This window comes from Dendropsophus ebraccatus, chromosome 3 (genome assembly GCF_027789765.1).
Source record: "Dendropsophus ebraccatus isolate aDenEbr1 chromosome 3, aDenEbr1.pat, whole genome shotgun sequence".
In the NCBI taxonomy this organism is placed as follows: domain Eukaryota; kingdom Metazoa; phylum Chordata; class Amphibia; order Anura; family Hylidae; genus Dendropsophus; species Dendropsophus ebraccatus.
Genome location: NC_091456.1, coordinates 154279013 through 154302564, shown reverse-complemented (window position 1 = coordinate 154302564; position 23552 = coordinate 154279013). Strand labels below are relative to the sequence as shown.

General features: G+C 44.5%; 1 protein-coding gene across 6 annotated transcripts in view; it reads right to left on the bottom strand.

The window, feature by feature from the left end:
• The window catches only part of PAM (peptidylglycine alpha-amidating monooxygenase), a 134378-nt gene extending 121689 nt beyond the window's left edge, over nt 1–12689 (bottom strand). For 4 of the 6 annotated variants that reach the window (XM_069962967.1, XM_069962969.1, XM_069962971.1 and 1 more), the window contains exons 1-3: nt 12584–12689; nt 8423–8896; nt 1793–1913 (exon numbers count right to left, since the gene is read on the bottom strand). In XM_069962967.1, the coding sequence (XP_069819068.1) occupies nt 1793–1913; nt 8423–8514 (213 nt within the window). In that variant the 5' untranslated portion in view covers nt 8515–8896; nt 12584–12689. Of the gene's footprint in view, nt 1–1792; nt 1914–6318; nt 6429–8422; nt 8897–9370; nt 9458–12583 lie in introns of those variants that run through there. The other 2 variants (XM_069962968.1, XM_069962970.1) reach the window with 2 other exon arrangements.
• Between the last annotated feature and the right edge of the window lie 10863 nt (nt 12690–23552).

Genomic DNA, 23552 nt, shown 5'->3' with positions numbered 1-23552 from the left:
CTATCCACCTACTTTTGGACCACTGTGTGTGTGTGTGTTGGATATATATATATATATATATTTTTTTTTTATAGATAACAGGCTTTGTATAGGCAACAAAAAGTGTTGCATCTACCAGGTACCTAAAGGTATACCTCCTTAGTGCAATGACCACCCTACAGCTCTCCTTCCCTGGTGGGGTGGCTCTGACCATGTTCGCTCTTAGGGCCAACCAGGGCCCGATCATTTTAGTAAATGAGCGCCGATCTGCTAGATCAGTGCTCGTTTACTGGACCTATTAGACGGCCCTATAAATTGGGCAGTAAGGGCTGCATGGACATCGTTAGCGATGTTCATGCAGCCCTTGCCCAAACACCTAACGTATGAGGTGTTTGGGCAATCGTCAGCCGCTGGCCGCGCATTACTATTACATGCAGTGATGTCCGACGATCAGCTGATGATCGTTTCATCATCAGCTGATCACGGTCTCTATTACACGGAGAAATAATCAACCCGATTTGGCTAATTATCGCTCCGTGTAATAGGGCTCTTACTGTCCATAACTATAATGTGTAAGAAGGGTAATGTGGTTGTACCACATAGGACCATCAGTGGAGTACTGAAAGCACAGCTCTGGCCTACTTACAACTTAAATTATTGACAAAGAAAATCTAAGCCAGGAGTAGCCGGACTTTTATTTATTTATTTTTAGTATGTAATTTACTTTTTTGTTGATTGTGAATGGCGTCATCTACCAGGAGACCTAGGAGAGATATATTGGTATATAAAGAAGACTGCAAGTTTGGTCTTGCATGCTCCTTATTCAGATGCTCCAATGCACCGAGAACAAAGGCATCAGGCAGTAGAAATCAGCATTTCCAATCCTACTCTCCTCAAACATCATCTGTCGGAGGAGAGTCTGAAGCCCCCCCCCCCCCCCTCATGGTATGTTCACACTCAGGAATAGGTGTGGAGTTGAAGAGGAAAGTTTTCTGCTTTAAAATTCCTCGCCTATTCATCACTGAAAAAATAGGAGCAGAATTTGAGTGGAATTCGAGTAGAATGCAAGCGGAATTCAAGCCCCATTGACTTTTATAGGATTCCTCTAGCGGAATCTGCCCAAAGAATTGACATGTCAATTCTTCAGACGGAAAGCAAATCCGTGGCAGAGTTTTCGGTACGGAAATTCCGCTGTGTGAACAACAGTGCAGAAATCCCATGAAAATCAATTGGACAATGCTAAGCTCTTATTTTACGGGCGGAATTTGAAGCAGAATCTGTGGAAAAAGTTGCCATGGATTCCACCGCTGATTCCATGCATATTCCTCAGTGTGAACATACCCATACTTTGGAGGATCAGCTGTTCTCACCAAACTCATTGGGTTCAGCTCTACTGTGAAGATGACCTGTATTGGCAAGTCTACTGGTAAAGCACAATCTACTCTTTGTCCACCACTACAATAGGATATGAAGTATAGTCTTGCATGTTATGAATTTATTTTAAAGCAGTTTTCATACTGCCCGTGGCGCGTTTCCCTTTAAGGATTTGACTTATTACAAAAGGCTTATACATAAAATATTTTACTATAAAGATAAAAGATCAAGGGAAAGGGAGCTTCCAAAAAGATGTAAAAGCAGGCAAGAACCACAACGCCCTGGGGACCATGATATGCAACCTGCCAGCTGTTGTTAAGCTCTCACATCATTAACATATTAACTTCCTTAGTTAGGTGACAAGGGATTTGAAGCTTTACAAGAAAAGCCATAGGATGTGTACACTATCATGCACATATATACGGCACAATCTACTCACCTCTGTTGGCGTTACCCCTGGCATCCGTACATCCAGGGTAAAGTCTGGGGAGTCTGGTGACGTAACAGGCCTTGTTGGTCCTGAACATCCATTTGAAAGGGTGCTGGGGGATTCCTGATACCTTTGGGGGGAAAAAAATATTAATATGTTATTTTGTCATTAATGTTAAACGCTACAATACAGAACCGGGATATGGACCTTATGGGCAAGGTAGCTAGTATCTGCAATATAGGACACAAATGGCATGTATACTACCTTGGCTGCGCTGACTGGTGGAGTGCCCAAGGATCTGCATTCCCCTCAATGCACAGCTCTGGCCATTCAAGGATGTAGGTCATGGATAGGCCATTCATAGAATGTCTGGTAAAACCCTTTTAATTGATTTTAGTGACACATTACTCAATAAACATTATTTAAAAGGGATTGCTCGGTTGTTTAAAAACAACAACAATTTACGGCACATGACTGTTTAGGCCCAGTATTGGACACGAAGGTCTTGTTCACACTCAGCAAAAGCGGCAGAATCCCTCTGCACTCAGTGTCTTGCAGTGTGTCAATGGGAGACTGCGTGCGCCTCCGCTTCGTCTCCAATCAAAGAATTGACAATGTCGACTCTTCGAGCGGATAGCGGCGGCAGTGGAGGCGTGCATGCTCTCCCATTGACACATTGCAGGACACCACACACTATACTTTTGTTGGTCGTACCAGCTAAACACTCAATATAAGGTGTATGGGGCTCTCCCAACCATCCACTGACAGATAATGTTGGTGGACTGATGGAAAAATCACTGCTTGACCCCTTTGTTCTAGGAGACATATGCCACAGCCACAGAGCTATCTGGCTGCAGCCTAACCCTCATCATGGAGAACACAGGCCTGCTCATCCATGTGGAACGTTCTTCTGTATGGGGAGGACAGGGGCCCAAAATAAGAGTCACATGTCCTCTATACTTTTTTTTTAACTCCCTATTGGTTCATCTTCATACCACCTTCAGAAGAATACTTAAGAGTTACAATTATTGGAATGTGGAACTTTAAAATAATTAAAAAAAAAACTAAAAAAAAAAAAAAAAAACCCTTGACAAGTCAGACACAGGCCTAGATTTTTTGAGGTGAGCGCAAAACGAAACTGGTACTAACTGCCCATAGCTACCAATCACAGTTAATCTTTTAGCTGTAAATATTCATCAAGGAGTGAAAGGAGGTGGCACTCACCATCTTACTGTAATCCAAACTTTTATTAGGACATTTCAGATGCAGACATCAACGGTGTGCAGACGCCAGCAGGTAGGTGGTAACAGTCTGTCTCGCGGGTTACCGCTTCTGCGGTCCGTAGAAGCGGTAACCCGCGAAACAGACTGTTACCACCTACCTGCTGGCGTCTGCACACCGTTGATGTCTGCATCTGAAATGTCCTAATAAAAGTTTGGATTACAGTAAGATGGTGAGTGCCACCTCCTTTCACTCCTTGATGAATATTTAGATGCAAAGACTGTCTCTTTTCAAGTGGTTTGGCACCCCATCTTTATTTTCTCCACACGGGGCCCGACATTTGTGGACATAAAAGGGTTGGTGCTGACCGGCTTCTTGTTTTGTATATAATCTTTTAGCTGTGATTGGCTGCTTTTAGCCAGTTTACCGCCCATTTTTATTTTACACGTTTTGATAAATCTGGGCCATTGATTTGATTGGGCTTTAGGTGTGGAGACCCCCACCAAACGCTAGCACAAGGCAGGAGAAGCACTCAACTGAAGCACTTCTCCCCTCAATGCAGTTGACAAATTTAATAGAAAGTCTATGAGCATTTACCTTTATGACCAGTGTTTATCCTGGTTAAATAAAGAAATAAGAATCTCCTTATAGGAAATTCAGTTAAGATTAGAGATGAGCGAACCGGGTTAGGGTTCGAGTCGATCCGAACACGAACATTTGGCATTTGATTAGCTGGGGCTGCTGAACTTGGATAAAGCTCTAATGTCTGGAAAACATGGATACAGCCAATGACTATATCCATGTTTTCCACATAGCCTTAGGACTTTATCCAACTTCAGCAGCCACCGCTAATCAAATGCCGAAATTTCGGGTTCAGATCGACTCGAGCATGCTCAAGGTTCGCTCATCTCTAGTTAAGATTCCGACTAATGCTAAAGGAATTCCAGTATAACATAAATCTGAGGTGGACCGAGTGATGTGGATCCAAAGCCAACAAAAAAACACCACAAAATATTATGTGACAGTAACAAAGTTTTAGGTGTATTAGCTCTAGTGCGTCTATCACACAGGCTGATGGTGAGGAGCAAGCGAGCTCAGACCTGTCAGATCAGCGCTCGCTTGCTCCTCGTTTCTCGCTCGGAGTTGGCACATGTACATGCTGCCACAGCTCCTGTTGCACGGAATGACGACCAGCAGACCGCCGTTATCGTTCAACATGTTGAAATACAAGGCTCAGCTGACATTGTTCATGTCGGTTGATCATTGCCTTTAAACAGGAGCTATTACACCAAGCCATTATCAGCCGTAACAGCCGATACTAGCTTGTTGTGATAGGACCTAAAAGGCCAACAATCGCTTGGTGTAACAGCAAGTGTTAAAAGGCAATGATCAGCTGACATGCACAATGTTGGCTAAGCCTTGTCTTTCAACATGTTAAAAGATTTTTTTAACAATAACGACGGTCTGCTGACCGTGCAATAAGATCGGCAGCAGCAGACGGATGCCATCTCCTATGGGCGATCTTTAGCTCCTCCCGCAGCTCCAGACTCTTACCTGCTCGCTGTCGGCAGGAGTAATAGCGCCAGCAGCGAGCAGGGGAACAAGGAGCAAGTGAGCGCTGATGTTAAAGGTTGGTGCTCGCTTGTTCCTCACCATCGGCCTGTGTAATATGGCCTTAAAGGGGTTATCCAGCGGAAAACTTTTTCTTTCAAATCAACTGTTGTCAGAAAGTTATATAGATTTGTAATTTACTTCTATTAAAAAATCTCAAGTCTTCCCATCCTTATCAGCTGCTGTATGTCCTGCAGGAAATGTTGTTTTCTTTTCAGTCTGACACAGTGCTCTCTGCTGACATTTCTATGGGGATTCATAGAAAATCGAGACAGAGTTCCTGTCTTGGCCAGAGATGTCAGCAGAGAGCACTGTGTCAGGCTGAAAATAAAACAACATTTCCTGAAGGACATATAGGAGATAAGTATGGGAAGACTTGAGATTTTTTTAAGAAGTAAATTACAAATCTATATAACTTTCTGACACCAGTTGATTTGAAAGAAAAAGATTTTCGCTGGATAACCCCTTTAAGTCTTTTCGTTTTGCATTGGTGAATACTTATAATACACTTCATAATAAAAAGTTTGTGTCCCAAGATCAGCCACGGTGACAGCCAGTTGCTCCTTGGCCAAACTACAGAGCACTACAGTTCTAATAAAAGGGCATAGTGACAAAATGAATATAGCAACTTATTTTGACTCAAGTAAGGTCTGTGCTGGCGTTAAGCCTTGGAATGCTGGGAGATTCCAGTTCTGAAGTGTGCAAAACGGCAAGAAAGGGACATAGTGGCAGGCCTACAATGACCGAGCTGTGCGCTCCTCCTACCTAGAACTGCAATATGGTGTGTGAAGCAGGAAACTACATTCAGCAGCTGATCAGGACATGATGCCATATCCTTAAACTGACACGAACGCACATTTTCAACGCGTTTAAAAGGGAACCTGTCACCACTTTCATGTAGCCTGAACTAGTCATTGGGTGGTCCCCACAGCTAGTCCCTACCCTTCAGCCTTGACAGATCTGTCCTAGTTTGGGTATAGAAGCTGATCAAGGCTGATGGATGGGGAGATGCTTCAGGATCCGCCCAATGAGTTGCCGTTCTGGCGCATGAAAGTGATGACAGATTCCCTGACTGTTTTAGTAAATAATTGTATTTATCATGACAGTTTTGATGATCTTCTCTACAAATTCTTTAATGTGCCAGTCTTCTATAATTTCTCACAGAAATGTATAAATAACTTGACAACTAGGTGTTCCCAATTTAGGTTTTGCGGCCCTACACACTGCGACAGTATCAGACACATGTGTAGGGACACATCGGGTTGTCAATTTATTTATTTCTGGGAGGAATAGCGCAATGCAGAGCTATGAAAGTTATTGGCGGTGTATGTACCGATAGCCTTAGCTATGTACATTTTTGTGCTATATGTGCATAATTTACAACAAAAATTCCATGCGGTGTGAGAAATTTGTGCAAATCCACTGATAACTCACATACAAGACTGATCAAAGCTTGTGTAGTTCTGTGCAAAAATGCGTAAACATAATAAAAACCTGTGTATAGAACTAGCTATAAAATATAATATTTCAGGCTGACCAGCAAGCAAAAGTCGCATATTATTGAGCAAACAGCCCATGTAAAAATGAAAATAAAAAGTACACTGTACTGTATACGTTTCCTTTACTAGACGCCTCCCTAGGGCGTACACAGTACACTTTGCTATGCTACACTGTAGAACAAACAAACATAAACCCCAACTTACAGATATGTACACACCAGGAGTAGTGTGGTGGTACAATACTAAATCAGAGCACCACTCTTATGACAGCTGGGAGGCAAGTTTACGTATAGTGTTGGATGAATTGCCACTATGGGGGAGATTTAGCAAACATGGTGCAAAGTGAAACTGGCTCAGTTGCCCCTAGCAACCAGTCAGATTCCACCTTTCATTTTCCAAAGTGTCTGTGAGGAATGAAAAGTGGAATCTGATTGGTTGCTAGGGGCAACTGAGCCAGTTTCACTTTACACCATGTTTGATAAATTTCCCCCATTGAATATCTGTATATCATCTGAAGGAAGGACACTACACCTGTATATGATTCAGCCTCTGCCAGGTAATCTGCGTCTATGGACCAGGTTTACTCTATAGGTCAGGAGCTGAATGACAAATTCTACCTACAAGATCAACCATATTGGTTGTTATTCACCTTTTCAAAGTACAAATAAAATAGAAAACAAAAAAAAGCAACAATAAAATATACAAACTTAAAAAAAAAAAAAAGAATGTGAAAAGCTTGATCAGAGGGAAACTCACTCACATTCACAGTAATGTTTTTATCGCTGGATATAGAAACACGTCCCCATAAACATACCTGACAGGTGACATCTGTTGCATTTTAATGTGCGATTACCGTGTTGTTATAGTAATAAACCGATAGCAACTCAAACAGAATAAATAGCAGGAACAAAAAGAAAGCCTATAATAATAGATCGGTGAGGTCCATCTGGCCAGCTCTATCAATCAAATAAATTACTGTAATGTCCTGGGAAGCGGATATTCTAGTGAAACACACACATATATCTACATATGTGCATTATATATATATATATATATATATATATATATATATATATATATATATATATATACACACACACACACATCACCACATATACATATGGAAGCCTACTTTATGTGACAGCTACACACACTCAGACAGAGGTAACACAACCCAAACTTTTTCCCAGCGCTGATGACGTACAGTGCTGGAAATACAGCTGGGATAGAAAATATTTTCTCCAATGTAATGTTTTTATGGCTTGAGTAGTGAGACGGGCGTCTGATGCCAAGCGGAGGATGAGTAATGCAAGGTGGAGAACATCTACAATGGGGAGAGGTGGGAGCATATGGAGAGAAATATTCTGGGCACTGTGGTGAATTATATATGCACACATAAATATTTAATGCTGTGATTATGGAGATAGATGCATTTAGAATCTCCGAGTGAAGCGAAGGCTCGGATTTAAATACAATTTTCTTGGTATGGGATGACAAATTTCCTATTAAGGGATGATTACCCAAACGAAAGCGTGCGGCACATGCTGGCAGAGCGGCATCTGAACGAGCGTGGATTTTAAGGGAGCTGAAAGGGGAAACGTTGAAGCAGATGGATGGTAGACACCTACAGTGTAAGTATTATATATGGTGGATACTGACAGTAGGTTCACACAGTGTACAATATTTACAGCATACAATGTAACATCAGACGACTATCAATGACAGACACACACACATACATATATATATATATATATTTATTTTAGAAACAATGTATGTCTAAAACTACTCAAAATATAAATAAATAATAAATAAGGATAAAATATTTAAATATATATATATATATATATATATATATATATATATATACTGCACTGACAGGTGCACAGAGCGCTCACATATGGAAAGATGTCTGGCAGAAGCCTCTACTTATAAGTTAGTAGTCACTATTTTTTGCTGCTTCCAATAAAAAAACACTACTATTTAACCCTCCCAGTTCAATTTTTTATGACTAAGGAACTAGGAAAGATTTGGGATCCTTGTGTTAACAGCCATAAAAAACTAAATTTTTGGTCTCTTACTGGAGTTACGGTCCAAAGTCTAAAGGGTACAGGATACAGAGGCGATAACGCTAAAACCTTTCTAATACAACAATATGCATCATACTGTAAATATACTGTGAAAGTAAAGGCACAATATAAAATAAAAAAAATAAAAAAAAAAATCTTTTTTTTTTTTTTTAACCCAGTGAACAGCTGCCATGATGTATACCATGTAACAGTGACCCAGGTATGAATGCACGCCTTACCTTTTAAATACTGAGAGGGGGCTCCTGAAACAGTAACAGCTGTCTTGTAATATAAGAAATAGTAAAATGAAGCTGCTAACAATGCTGGCCATGTCCACCCTGCTGATCCAGCTCCTAGGACAGGAGAAATTAAAGGCAGCGTTGTAATCCTGACAATTAAAAAAAAAAAGCTGGATCAATCCGCTATTCCATTAGTGATAGCCCTTCAAGGTGTCCAGGCAGGTGACAGCTCATCCGTCTCCTCCGGTAGGTGACAACTGGCTGCTGGTCGCCGATTATCCGGATAGGCTCATTAGACTGGGGATAGTTTCCTGGCTGTAGAACTCTTTATGGAGTGAGGACAATGTGACGGAGTAGAAGTTGAATGGCAGTCTCCTCCAGGGGCTTGCACCCTGCTGCCCTGCCGATCACCCACAATTACAGAGCCCTGTGAATGACATCACGCAGACACCGGCATCAGTCTTCATTGAGAGGCTGCAAAGAGAAGGGGCACATAATGGATGACTAACATATTACACCATTAGTCCTCAGCAAATCCCTGCTGACGTTCCTCAATACATTTGCTCTTTGAGAACCCTAAGCCCAACCCCATTAACAAACTACATGCTGCTATCTCCTCTGGCTCACACAGCCCTGGCTTCACACTGATAGAGCTGCCTGCCTATTGCAACATCTTGTGTTGTTACATTGTCTAAAACTGAGAGCAAGTTACAGATCTGTATTGTGTGGAAGCTGTCCCAGATTGGTGCAGAGATGGTGTGAGCCCCAGAGCTTGCAATCTAGACATATGGCATCAAAGAGAATAGAAACCAAACACTCTGAGCTTATACAAATATATATATATTACACAGTAAATATTTAGAGATAACAAGATTATTCAACGTAAACATTGAATCCTACACACAACATGTTGGGGGAAGGAGTAGAATATTTGTACACAGCACTCACCTCTGCTCCCTCCTCAGCTCCTATACCAAGTGCAAATGGTAAGGGGTGGATCTACAGACACGGAGGAACTCCCACCATTATTTTGTGACGACGATAGGGGAGACCTGTGACATGACCGATCTGATCTCAGATGAGGATGAGAGAGAGGAGGAGGCAGCAGCAGACTACACAAACCATAGACGCAGCTGGACTCACAGATTTAGCATTTACAATGGAGCACGTCCAAGAGGAAAAGTCACTAGTGTTTTGACTACAACTTAACATGGGGAATCACACGTATGGACTTCTTAAAGGGATATTCACCTTATTTGTATGTATATATATAAAACAAATGAACATCGTAAATTATGATGAATAGCGGAACAATAGGGGCATATTCACACAGGTAAAAATCAGTGCTGATTTGAAAACAGAATCCGCGTTATGAAAAACCATTACCCATCAACTTCAATGAGAAATACCACACCAGGACAGAAGGGCAGTATATATATATATATATATATATATATATATATATATATATATATACACACACACACAATTTTTTTTTCTTAAAGCATTTTTAATAGATTTTCAGTGAAATCATCAGGAGCTTTAAAATCTGCATTGAATCTGTGGATTTTGGATTTAGAATTGGTCTCCTCTTTAGATAATGTTCACACTACAATTTCAAACTGCCGTTACTTGATACTCAGAAGCCACAGTTTTGAGTACCAAACAACGGCCGTGGTTTAGCATGTTTCAATGGCCGTCATTGCAATAACGGCGGTTAGAACAATATTCTAGTCAGAGATGGCCCTTATGGGTGTGTCTTTAAGGTCCATTGGTTTTAATACAAAGGCTAGAGAAAGGACAGTGAAAAAAAAAAGTACTATGTGAGAACAACGTAAAATACCGGCCACTATTATTGTATACATTCTGTGAAACAACCACCATTGTTTCCATAGACTTAAATGGAAATCATTGAAGAATAAAAACACATGTCGTTATTTTATGAAGTGTGAACATGGCCTAAATCTGTTGTGTGAACAAGCCATTACAGTTACACTGTGCACACTACACTGTCATTTCCTTTCTTCTGTTCTATTGGGGGAGTACATGGATATATAATGGGGGTCCATCTCTTTCTGTTTTATATCCTTCATGTTGATGAGTAAATCAGCTCTGCTTGCTGCATGTGTGCACAGCCTTACACAATTACCCTTATACAACTGTCCTAACTATTGGGTCTCCCTGTAACTTTGGCATCAGCCCAGCACATTGCCAACCCTATGGTGGACATACAATATGTGCAAGCTGTGTAGTTGGATAGGTAGGGGTCCCAATCCAACCTTTAAATGGGTTGTCCAGGAAAAAAACCACACTAAGCCATGCTGCCAGGTCACATGTCAGTAATGTATACTTACCTCTCCTGCTCCCCCTCAGCTGTAGGTTCCTGGGCCACCCATTCTGTGCCACTGCCAGTGTTTTGAAAACATCTGATGACGTGCCATTCTTTTAGGAAATGGTCGGTCAGTATAGACTCTATGCTGAACGGCACGTCAGCGACCTGTCCCTGCAACACTGCATGACTAATTATGCATTTTTTCCTACCTACCACTATGGCCTCCTAACCTGGAAGTTTGGATATCCACGACAACAAACCACGCTGTAATGAAAATATGCAGTACCTCCATTGGATTAAAATAGAGATTGTGTGAATTTCAGTCATCACATGGCTTGCTGCCATGGATATCCTCCAAACTTCCGGATTAAAAGGGTTATCCAGCGCTACAAAAACATGGCCACTTTCTCCCTACTGTTGTCTCCAGATTGGGTGGGGTTTTAAAGTTCCCAAAGCACACAGGGCCCTGAGGATGAAAGCAATTTTCTTACATTCATCCTCTGCGCTGTTTTATCAAAATCTTCACTTTAATTAATATGTAAATTAGGTGGTTAACTGCATTGGGGGTGGGGCTACAACCATCAGCGCCAAGATTTGCCCCGCCATCAGGCACTCTACAGTGATGAGCATCAGAGTGACATCACTGCGGAGCGCTGCCTGAATATTTATCAGGAGGGGCGGACCGATGTACTGGGAGGTAGTACTAAACACTAAACCACCTAATTTACACATTATGTAAAGTGAAGATTTAAAAAAAATAAAACCACCACTGAGGATGAAGGTAAGAAAATTACCTTTATTCTCAGCGCCCTGTGTGCTGTGGGAACACAACAGCAGAGTCTTCCAACCTCCCGTTAGTTTCCCTTTAAAGAGGAACTTCAGATAAATCTAACCTGCTGATAGCTCCCTATTGTTCACAGGGCTCTGAGGATGAATGTATGTCTCTTACCTTCATCCTCAGCGCCATTCCCGAGCTGTTTGCATTCGCTCAGGCTGCTTGGAGTACTGGGGGCGGGGCTGCTAACCCTTACAGCGCCAATCTGCCCCTGGCTGGCCCACCCTTCAAATGATTATCAGTGGAGTGGGATGGATCAGTGCACTAGGGTTGGCAGCCCCGCCCCCAGTGCTCCTAATGGCTTACCAGACACAGGATTACACTACAAACAACATGGAACAACCCTGAGGATGAAGGTAAGAAACATACCTTCATCCTCATCGCCCCTTGCACAGCAGGGAGCTATCAGAAGGTTACATTCTTCTAACCTGCTGACAGTTTCCCTTTAAACATTAACCCACATCCATACACTGTATTGGGGGCACCATCTTATCCCTTGTCACTCTGTCAGATGAGCCCAGAACCAGTAAGCCCCGACACATCCAATGTAATAAACTGATTATAAAAAAAAACCCATAGACTGTGCCCATATGTCACCCATGTGCTGCCCCCGCTTTAGGATTCCCATTCAGATCTGGTTTCAGCCTCAGTATTTTCAGTTTTAGTAAAGTTTTTGTTAAGGTGGCCAGAAGGCGCCCATTGTATACTGTAGCTGTCCCCTGTGGGTGGCTGCAGCAGTCACAGGGATAAGTGCCAATACACACACAGGAATGACAACTGCTGGAAGTAAGAAGAGAGGTAAGCACTGCCTGCTGCCACAGACAATAGCTGGCCGAGACAAGTGGCTGGCTGCTGCCCATTACAATAGGCTGCCACTGACAGCTCCGGCTGCCGCTCCTCCTCACCACAACTTTTAAAAATCCCAGGACATGAACTCGCGTCTCGCTCCCCGCAGCGCTGACCCCGTCTCCACCCCGGGATAATCCCCCCTCACCTCTCCCAGGCGGCGAGCCCCCCGGCACCTCGCTGCTGCTGCTTCTCACGCTTTGACCTGATTTTCTTCTCCTCGCTGCGGTCTACGTGCATTTAGACGAGGAAGCAGCACAGGCTGGGAAAACTACAACTCCCAGAAGCGCTTGCGAGAAGAAAAAAGAATTATTCAAAGAGCAGCGAACTTTATTTAAGAAGCAGGACTGGCTGAACGCTGATCGTAGTGCAGGCGACTGAGAGGGGCAAAGGGAAGCTTGGAGGGACATAGATGCCGGCACAGAAGCCATATTGGGGGGTGACACAGAGGCGGGAGACCACCGAAAACTGAGACGGATACCATTGCTGGGGTCTTACTTCGGGAGGTGGAGGATGTTATGCATGGAGGGGATGGGTAACTGACTGGGTGCCTAATTTGGGGGAACAGTCTGTTGGGTTGGGATGGGATGGGATGGGATGGGATGGGGGGGGGGGGGGGGCGCTAACCACCTGGAGCATTACCTATTGTCTACTTGTTGGTGGGGGAATGCCTACATGGGGGATACATACTGATGGGATGCCTACATGGGGTATACATACTGGGGGGGATGCCTACATGGGGTATACATACTGATGGGATGCCTACATGGGGTATACATACTGGGGGGGATGCCTACATGGGGTATACATACTGATGGGATGCCTACATGGGGGATACATACTGATGGGATGCCTACATGGGGTATACATACTGGGGGGGATGCCTACATGGGGTATACATACTGATGGGATGCCTACATGGGGGATACATACTGGGGGGATGCCTACATGGGAGATACTGTACATACTGATGGGATGCCTACATGGGGAATATATACTGATGGGATGCCTACATGGGGTATACATACTGGGGGGGATGCCTACATGGGAGATACTGTACATACTGATGGGATGCCTACATGGGGAATATATACTGATGGGATGCCTACATGGGGGATACATACTGATGGGATGCCTACATGGGGGATACATACTGATGGGATGCCTACATGGCGAGTACATACTGATGGGATGCCTACATGGGGAGTACATACTGATGGGATGCCTATATGGGGAATACATACTGATGGGATGCCTATATGGGGGATACATACTGATGGGATGCTTACATGGGGGATACATACTGGGGGGATGCCTATATGGGGGATACATACTGATGGGATGCCTACATGGGGAGTACATACTGATGGGATGCCTACATGGGGGATACATACTGGGGGGATGCCTACATGGGGATACATACTGGGGGGATGCCTACATGGGGAATACTTACTGAGGGGATGCCTACATGGGGGATACATACTAATGGGATGCCTACATGGGGAATACTTACTGGGGGATGCCTACATGGGGAATACTTACTGGGGGGATGCCTACATGGGGAATACATACTGATGGGATGCCTACATGGGGAATACTTACTGGGGGGATGCCTACATGGGGAATACTTACTGGGGGATACCTACATGGGGAATACATACTGATGGGATGCCTACATGGGGAATACATACTGATGGGATGCCTACATGGGGATACATACTGGGGGGGATGCCTACATGGGGATACATACTGGGGGAATGCCTACATGGGGGATACATACTGATGGGATGCCTACATGAGGAATACATACTGATGGGATGCCTACATCGGGAATATATACTGATGGGATGCCAACATGGGGGATACATACTGGGGGGAGGCCTATATGGGGGATACATACTGATGGGATGCCTACATGGGGATACATACTGGGGCGGATGCCTACATGGGGATACATACTGGGGGAATGCCTACATGGGGGATACATACTGATGGGATGCCTACATGGGAGATACTGTACATACTGATGGGATGCCTACATGGGGAATATATACTGATGGGATGCCTACATGGGGGATACATACTGATGGGATGCCTACATGGCGAGTACATACTGACGGGATGCCTACATGGGGAGTACATACTGATGGGATGCTTACATGGGGGATACATACTGGGGGGATGCCTATATGGGGGATACATACTGATGGGATGCCTACATGGGGAGTACATACTGATGGGATGCCTACATGGGGGATACATACTGGGGGGATGCCTACATGGGGATACATACTGGGGGGATGCCTACATGGGGAGTACTTACTGGGGGGATGCCTACATGGGGAATACTTACTGAGGTGATGCCTACATGGGGGATACATACTAATGGGATGCCTACATGGGGAATACTTACTGGGGGATACCTACATGGGGAATACTTACTGGGGGGATGCCTACATGGGGAATACATACTGATGGGATGCCTACATGGGGATACATACAGGGGGATGCCTACATGGGGAGTACTTACTGGGGAGATGCCTACATGGGGAATACTTACTGGGGGGATGCCTACATGGGGGATACATACTGGGGGGGATGCCTACATGGGGGATACATACTGATGGGATGCCTACATGGAGAGTACATACTGATGGGATGCCTACATGGGGTATACATACTGGGGGGGATGCCTACATGGGGTATACATACTGATGGGATGCCTACATGGGGTATACATACTGGGGGGGATGCCTACATGGGGGATACATACTGATGGGATGCCTACATGGGGGATACATACTGATGGGATGCCTACATGGGGGATACATACTGGGGGGGATGCCTACATGGGAGATACTGTACATACTGATGGGATGCCTACATGGGGAATATATACTGATGGGATGCCTACATGGGGTATACATACTGGGGGGGATGCCTACATGGGAGATACTGTACATACTGATGGGATGCCTACATGGGGAATATATACTGATGGGATGCCTACATGGGGGATACATACTGATGGGATGCCTACATGGGGGATACATACTGATGGGATGCCTACATGGCGAGTACATACTGATGGGATGCCTACATGGGGAGTACATACTGATGGGATGCCTATATGGGGAATACATAGTGATGGGATGCCTATATGGGGGATACATACTGATGGGATGCTTACATGGGGGATACATACTGGGGGGATGCCTATATGGGGGATACATACTGATGGGATGCCTACATGGGGAGTACATACTGATGGGATGCCTACATGGGGGATACATACTGGGGGGATGCCTACATGGGGATACATACTGGGGGGATGCCTACATGGGGAATACTTACTGAGGGGATGCCTACATGGGGGATACATACTAATGGGATGCCTACATGGGGAATACTTACTGGGGGATGCCTACATGGGGAATACTTACTGGGTGGATGCCTACATGGGGAATACATACTGATGGGATGCCTACATGGGGAATACTTACTGGGGGGATGCCTACATGGGGAATACTTACTGGGGGATACCTACATGGGGAATACATACTGATGGGATGCCTACATGGGGAATACATACTGATGGGATGCCTACATGAGGAATACATACTGATGGGATGCCTACATCGGGAATATATACTGATGGGATGCCAACATGGGGGATACATACTGGGGGGAGGCCTATATGGGGGATACATACTGATGGGATGCCTACATGGGGATACATACTGGGGCGGATGCCTACATGGGGATACATACTGGGGGAATGCCTACATGGGGGATACATACTGATGGGATGCCTACATGGGAGATACTGTACATACTGATGGGATGCCTACATGGGGAATATATACTGATGGGATGCCTACATGGGGGATACATACTGATGGGATGCCTACATGGCGAGTACATACTGACGGGATGCCTACATGGGGAGTACATACTGATGGGATGCTTACATGGGGGATACATACTGGGGGGATGCCTATATGGGGGATACATACTGATGGGATGCCTACATGGGGAGTACATACTGATGGGATGCCTACATGGGGGATGCCTACATGGGGATACATACTGGGGGGATGCCTACATGGGGAGTACTTACTGGGGGGATGCCTACATGGGGAATACTTACTGAGGTGATGCCTACATGGGGGATACATACTAATGGGATGCCTACATGGGGAATACTTACTGGGGGATGCCTACATGGGGAATACTTACTGGGGGGATGCCTACATGGGGAATACATACTGATGGGATGCCTACATGGGGATACATACAGGGGGATGCCTACATGGGGAGTACTTACTGGGGAGATGCCTACATGGGGAATACTTACTGGGGGGATGCCTACATGGGGGATACATACTGGGGGGGATGCCTACATGGGGGATACATACTGATGGGATGCCTACATGGAGAGTACATACTGATGGGATGCCTACATGGGGTATACATACTGGGGGGGATGCCTACATGGGGTATACATACTGATGGGATGCCTACATGGGGTATACATACTGGGGGGGATGCCTACATGGGGGATACATACTGATGGGATGCCTACATGGGGGATACATACTGATGGGATGCCTACATGGGGGATACATACTGGGGGGGATGCCTACATGGGAGATACTGTACATACTGATGGGATGCCTACATGGGGAATATATACTGATGGGATGCCTACATGGGGTATACATACTGGGGGGGATGCCTACATGGGAGATACTGTACATACTGATGGGATGCCTACATGGGGAATATATACTGATGGGATGCCTACATGGGGGATACATACTGATGGGATGCCTACATGGGGGATACATACTGATGGGATGCCTACATGGCGAGTACATACTGATGGGATGCCTACATGGGGAGTACATACTGATGGGATGCCTATATGGGGAATACATACTGATGGGATGCCTATATGGGGGATACATACTGATGGGATGCTTACATGGGGGATACATACTGGGGGGATGCCTATATGGGGGATACATACTGATGGGATGCCTACATGGGGAGTACATACTGATGGGATGCCTACATGGGGGATACATACTGGGGGGATGCCTACATGGGGATACATACTGGGGGGATGCCTACATGGGGAATACTTACTGGGGGGATGCCTACATGGGGGATACATACTAATGGGATGCCTACATGGGGAATACTTACTGAGGGATGCCTACATGGGGAATACTTACTGGGGGGATGCCTACATGGGGAATACATACTGATGGGATGCCTACATGGGGAATACTTACTGGGGGGATGCCTACATGGGGAATACTTACTGGGGGATACCTACATGGGGAATACATACTGATGGGATGCCTACATGGGGAATACATACTGATGGGATGCCTACATGGGGATACATACTGGGGGGATGCCTACATGGGGATACATACTGGGGGAATGCCTACATGGGGGATACATACTGATGGGATGCCTACATGAGGAATACATACTGATGGGATGCCTACATCGGGAATATATACTGATGGGATGCCAACATGGGGGATACATACTGGGGGGAGGCCTATATGGGGGATACATACTGATGGGATGCCTACATGGGGATACATACTGGGGCGGATGCCTACATGGGGATACATACTGGGGGAATGCCTACATGGGGGATACATACTGATGGGATGCCTACATGGGAGATACTGTACATACTGATGGGATGCCTACATGGGGAATATATACTGATGGGATGCCTACATGGGGGATACATACTGATGGGATGCCTACATGGCGAGTACATACTGACGGGAGGCCTACATGGGGAGTACATACTGATGGGATGCTTACATGGGGGATACATACTGGGGGGATGCCTATATGGGGGATACATACTGATGGGATGCCTACATGGGGAGTACATACTGATGGGATGCCTACATGGGGGATACATACTGGGGGGATGCCTACATGGGGATACATACTGGGGGGATGCCTACATGGGGAGTACTTACTGGGGGGATGCCTACATGGGGAATACTTACTGAGGTGATGCCTACATGGGGGATACATACTAATGGGATGCCTACATGGGGAATACTTACTGGGGGATACCTACATGGGGAATACTTACTGGGGGGATGCCTACATGGGGAATACATACTGATGGGATGCCTACATGGGGATACATACAGGGGGATGCCTACATGGGGAGTACTTACTGGGGAGATGCCTACATGGGGAATACTTACTGGGGGGATGCCTACATGGGGGATACATACTGGGGGGATGCCTACATGGGGTGGAGGGGATGCCTACATGGGGGATACGACCTACTAAGTGGGTGTTGTGACATTGGGGATAGTACCTACTGGAGGGAGGGGGATTGTCTGCACAGAGAGGCCTAAATACTAGATAGATGCACACAGAGGGGTCTAACTTCTATATGGGGACACAGTGGGCCCTATTACTATATAGAGACAGAGGGACATAACTACTATATTGGGGTACAGAAGGCTTAAAGTGTCACCTTTGTTATAACATTCAAAATCCTAATCAACAGTAGATGTGATATAAAGCAAATTTTTAATATACATTCATTATTATTTTTGTTGCTATCATGCTGTAAAACAAAGCTGAACTTACCAGAAATCCAGGTCCAGTCCCCTGAAGGCAGATTTTCTGACCTGTGTAAGTTGAAAAAAAGCAGACTAAACACAGGAATTCTGGCCAGTGCAGAGTTACAGCTCAATGTGTCTGCCAATCACATGACTGCCTTCTCTCTGCGAGCACTCGGATGGCCTGGGATACACAAGTCTTCCTGATTTCTGAGTGTTTTCTGTTTTTTGAGAAAAAAGTCAGAAAACAGGAAGTGCCATGTTCTCTATGATAACTAAAAAAAAGTAATGAATGTAAATTGCAAACTTGCTTTATATCACATCTACTGTTGAGTTAGATTTTGAAAGTTATAGCGACAGGTGCACTACTACTGTATGGAGACTTAGAGGGACCCTTCTACTACTATAGGGAGCACAGAGAGGGTTTATCTTCTTCTTCTGGAGTCATGAGGGGGTGAGCTTATCTAATTTATTAGAGTACAGATGGCAGTCTTTATACTTTGAGGGCAAAGATGGAGCCTGTGTACTATCTAAGGGCCCAAATTGGGTCTAAATACTACAAGGGGGCATAAAGTGGACAGTAGAGGTGAGTGAATTTAAAATACAAAAGAAGCGAATCGCTTAGTTAGCTTGGCAATCTGCTTTTTAAGTCCATGCCGCTCAGTGCCACTTCACTCTTGGTGCCTGGAAAAGCTGGATCCAGTCCTGGGAAACTTCTTTCAGGAATGGATCCATCTTTCCCAGACATCCGGGGCGGAGCAGCACGGACTTGAAAGGTAGCCGGCCGATTGCTGAGCTAACAAAGTGATTTGTTTCGTTTGTACTGTAACTTTGCGCATCTCTATTGGACACTGTTACAGTGTGGAACAATAGACATAGGGATTTTATATACAGATGACGAATGTGCTGGAGTCAGAACTTAAAATGTTTGTAAGATTCTGCAGAGACAAGGCATCACCAGGAGAAGTCTTCATGATGGCCAGGCCAGATGGAGAAGAAAAGGGAAAGTGAACAACTTAAATGAGAAAAAAATGCGACATGGAGAGAAAGGAGCTGCTGCACATCACACCTATGGCTGATACTAATGCCGCTAGGCTATGTTTAAAAACCAACGCCAGGATGATGGTATATAATTTGATCAAACCATATTGCCCCATGTACCACGTGACTGTCTCCTGGTTCACATGGCTCCCTACGCTAACTCTACACTGTGTCGGTCAGCGACCGCCAACCCCGCAAAGCGTGCACATGGAATGGTCCTGTAACCCCAATGTCACAGGACCAAACCCAAAATGCCCCACCAAAACCCAGCCGGCACCACCAGCGGAGAAGGCTTCCCCCAAACAACACAAGTATGAATATGGTATTGCACTCACCATCACTGCTGCAGACCTGTCCTGTAGGCAGGTCCTGTGACATTGGGGTTGCAGGACCATTCCATGGCCTCCCTTCCCTGCATGTGCATGCTTTGCGGGGTTGGCGGTCGCTGACCGACACGGTGTGGAGTCAGTGTAGGGACCCATGTGAACCAGGAGACCGGCACGTGGTACATGGGGCAATATGGTTTTATCAAATTATAAACCAACATCCTGGCATTGGGTTTTAAACATAACTTAGCGGCATTAGTATCAGCCATAGGTGTGATGTGCAGCAGCTCCTTTCTCTACATGTTGCATTAAATTAGAAAAATATCACCTGCAATTTATGCAGAGACAACTGTGAGTCACTGGATGTAACTGCAGTATAATCACTAGACCTACCTCTATATGGTCACTGCTTTGGAAGAATATTGGTCTTTATATAGTGGATTTTATTCAGTGACAGTATAGTGGTATTATTCAGTCACTGAATTTTGAGGATAGTGATCACGGTGTGACGGTATTATTTGTTCTATATATGCTGGTATTATTAGCTATACTTTATCATATAATGTATTTTATTCATTGACTTTATGGAGCATGAGTGTCAAACTGTGGCCCTCCAGCTGTACTAAACTACAATTACCATCATGCCTGGAAAGCTAAAGCTTTGGTTGTCCAAACATAATAGGAATTGCTGTTTTGCAACAGCTGGAGTTTGACACCACTGGTAAAAAAAAAAGTAGCTTTCTTCCAAAAACAGCACCATATTTTAGCTTGTATGTGCTATTACAACTTGGCTCCATTCATATCAGGTGAACTAAGCTGCAATAACACACACAAACTTAGAAGGAAAGTGGTGCTGTTTCTGGAAGAAGGCAGCTGTGTTTTTCAAAATTTTAAATGGTAATCTTTTTAAAGGGAAACTGACAGCACGGATATGCTGCCAGTTTCCCTTTCATTTTTACATGGTTTTATTTGTGAAATGTGGAATGTCTTTTATGCTGCTTTGAATCCCTATACACTATGAGAAATGTAGCAGAATACACTCCTTACTATTTGGAAAGCATTGTCGCCTGCTGAGGTCCCCTATAGGTAACATAATGGGTTTGGGGCCCACTCAGACTCCCTCGTCCCCCTATGCTAACCCCCCCCCCCCAGCTATGCCTCTGGCAGGGACAGATGGTTTTGTTTTTGTTAAATGAATTAAATGGATTCCACTGGGTCCATCTAGTCCGCTCTTTTAGCATTTCCTTTCTTATTATCCTAGGATAGATGTATGTTTATCCCAGGCAGGTTTATATTCTGTTATTCTGTAGATTTATCTACCTCACGTAATATTTTCTTGTGGTGTTTCTGATCTTTCCCCTAATAAACCTCAGATTGTGCCCCCTGGTTCTTGTGTTCAGTATTTTAGTAAAGGAGTAGTTCAGCAAAAAAAAAAAAAAATCTTTCAAATAACTGGTGCCAGAACGCGCCAGAGATTTGTACTTACAGTGGTAACTTGGTTTAAGAGTAACTTAGATTAACCCCTTAACGACGCATGACGGGTATACCCGTCATGCGGCCGTTAAGGGGAAGCAGAGAGAGCTCCCGGCGTGAGCCCTCTCTGCAGCCCGCGGTCCCCGGTTGCTATGTGCAGCCAGGGACCGTGGGTATTAGCCACCGCGGCCGGCTATTCAACTATTCAAATGCAGCTGTAAAACCTGACAGCTGCATTTGAATACTGTATGTGGCCACTCTCCCTGGTGTCTAGTGAAGGATCTCCCCCCCGCGATGCGATCGAGGAGGGGAGATCCGTTCTAATGAGCCGGCCAGGGCTTAGCATCGGAATGACGCTGATCCCGGTTCGGCAATCCATTCAGCTAGTCTGCTTCAGACCATTATAATAGAGCACCGATCTGATGGATTGGTGCTCTATTATATACACAGCATTGATCTCAATGGGACATCAGTGCTGTGTATATAGAAGTCCCCCAGGGGGCTTCATATTACTGTATGTAAAAAAGAATCAAGTGTTTTTATTAATAAATAACCCTCTCCCCTAATAAAGTCCAAACCACCCCCCTTTTCCCATTTTATAAATATAAATAAATAAACAAACATGTTTGGTATCGCCATGTGTGTAATCGCCCGAAATATACATTTATTTAATTCATGATCCCTCGCGGTAAACGGCGTAAGCACAAAAAATTTCCAAAGTGGAAAATTGCACATTTTTGGTCGCATCAAATCCAGAAAAATTGTAACAAAAAGCAATCAAAAAGTCGCATATGCTCAATCAAGGTACCGATAGAAAGAACACATCATGGCATAAAAAATGACACCTCACACAGCCCCATAGACCAAAGGAAAAAAGCGCTTTACGCCTGGGAATGGAGCAATTTTAAGGAACGTTTATTTTCTGTAAAAGGTTTTAATTTTTTTACAAGCCATCAATTAATATAAAAGTTATACAAGTTGCATATCGTTTTAATCGTACCAACTTGAGGAACATGTATAACATGTCAGTTTATTACATGACGGCGTAAAAACGAAGCCCTCCCAAATAAAAAAAATTGTGGGGGTTTTTTCAATTTCACCGCGCATATAAATTTTTTCTGGTTTCGCTGCACATTTTATGCAAAAATTCAGCCTGTCAATTAGTACAATTAGTGACGCAAAAATAAGGGCTTATGTTTTTCCGTAGGTGTAAAAATGCAACTGCTATGGCCTTATATACACAAGGAGGAAAAAAACGAAAATGCAAAAACGAAAATTAGCCCGGTCCTTAAGGGGTTAAGAGCGTTTTGCAAGAAGAGCAAGAAGAGAATTGCTTTGGTTTAAGAGTTCCCTGTACTTGGTGGGAGGGGGAGAGGGGGAAGGGCATGGTCTGCACAGCTAGGTCTATAGCACAGTACTCTGGCCCAGGAAGTCTCCCTCACCACCCGCACAGCTCTGGGAGTCTGGAAGTGACATCACCATTTTATCCAGGAAGTGAAGCGTTGATGCAGTAGTAAGTGCAGGGAAAAAAGCACTTTATAAGCATTTCCCATAATAAGTGTATATTGGTGATTTGTATAACTTTTGGGGGTCAATACAATACTGTAATAAAAAATTTTGCCGGACTTTTACTTTAAGAATGGTGCTGAGAACT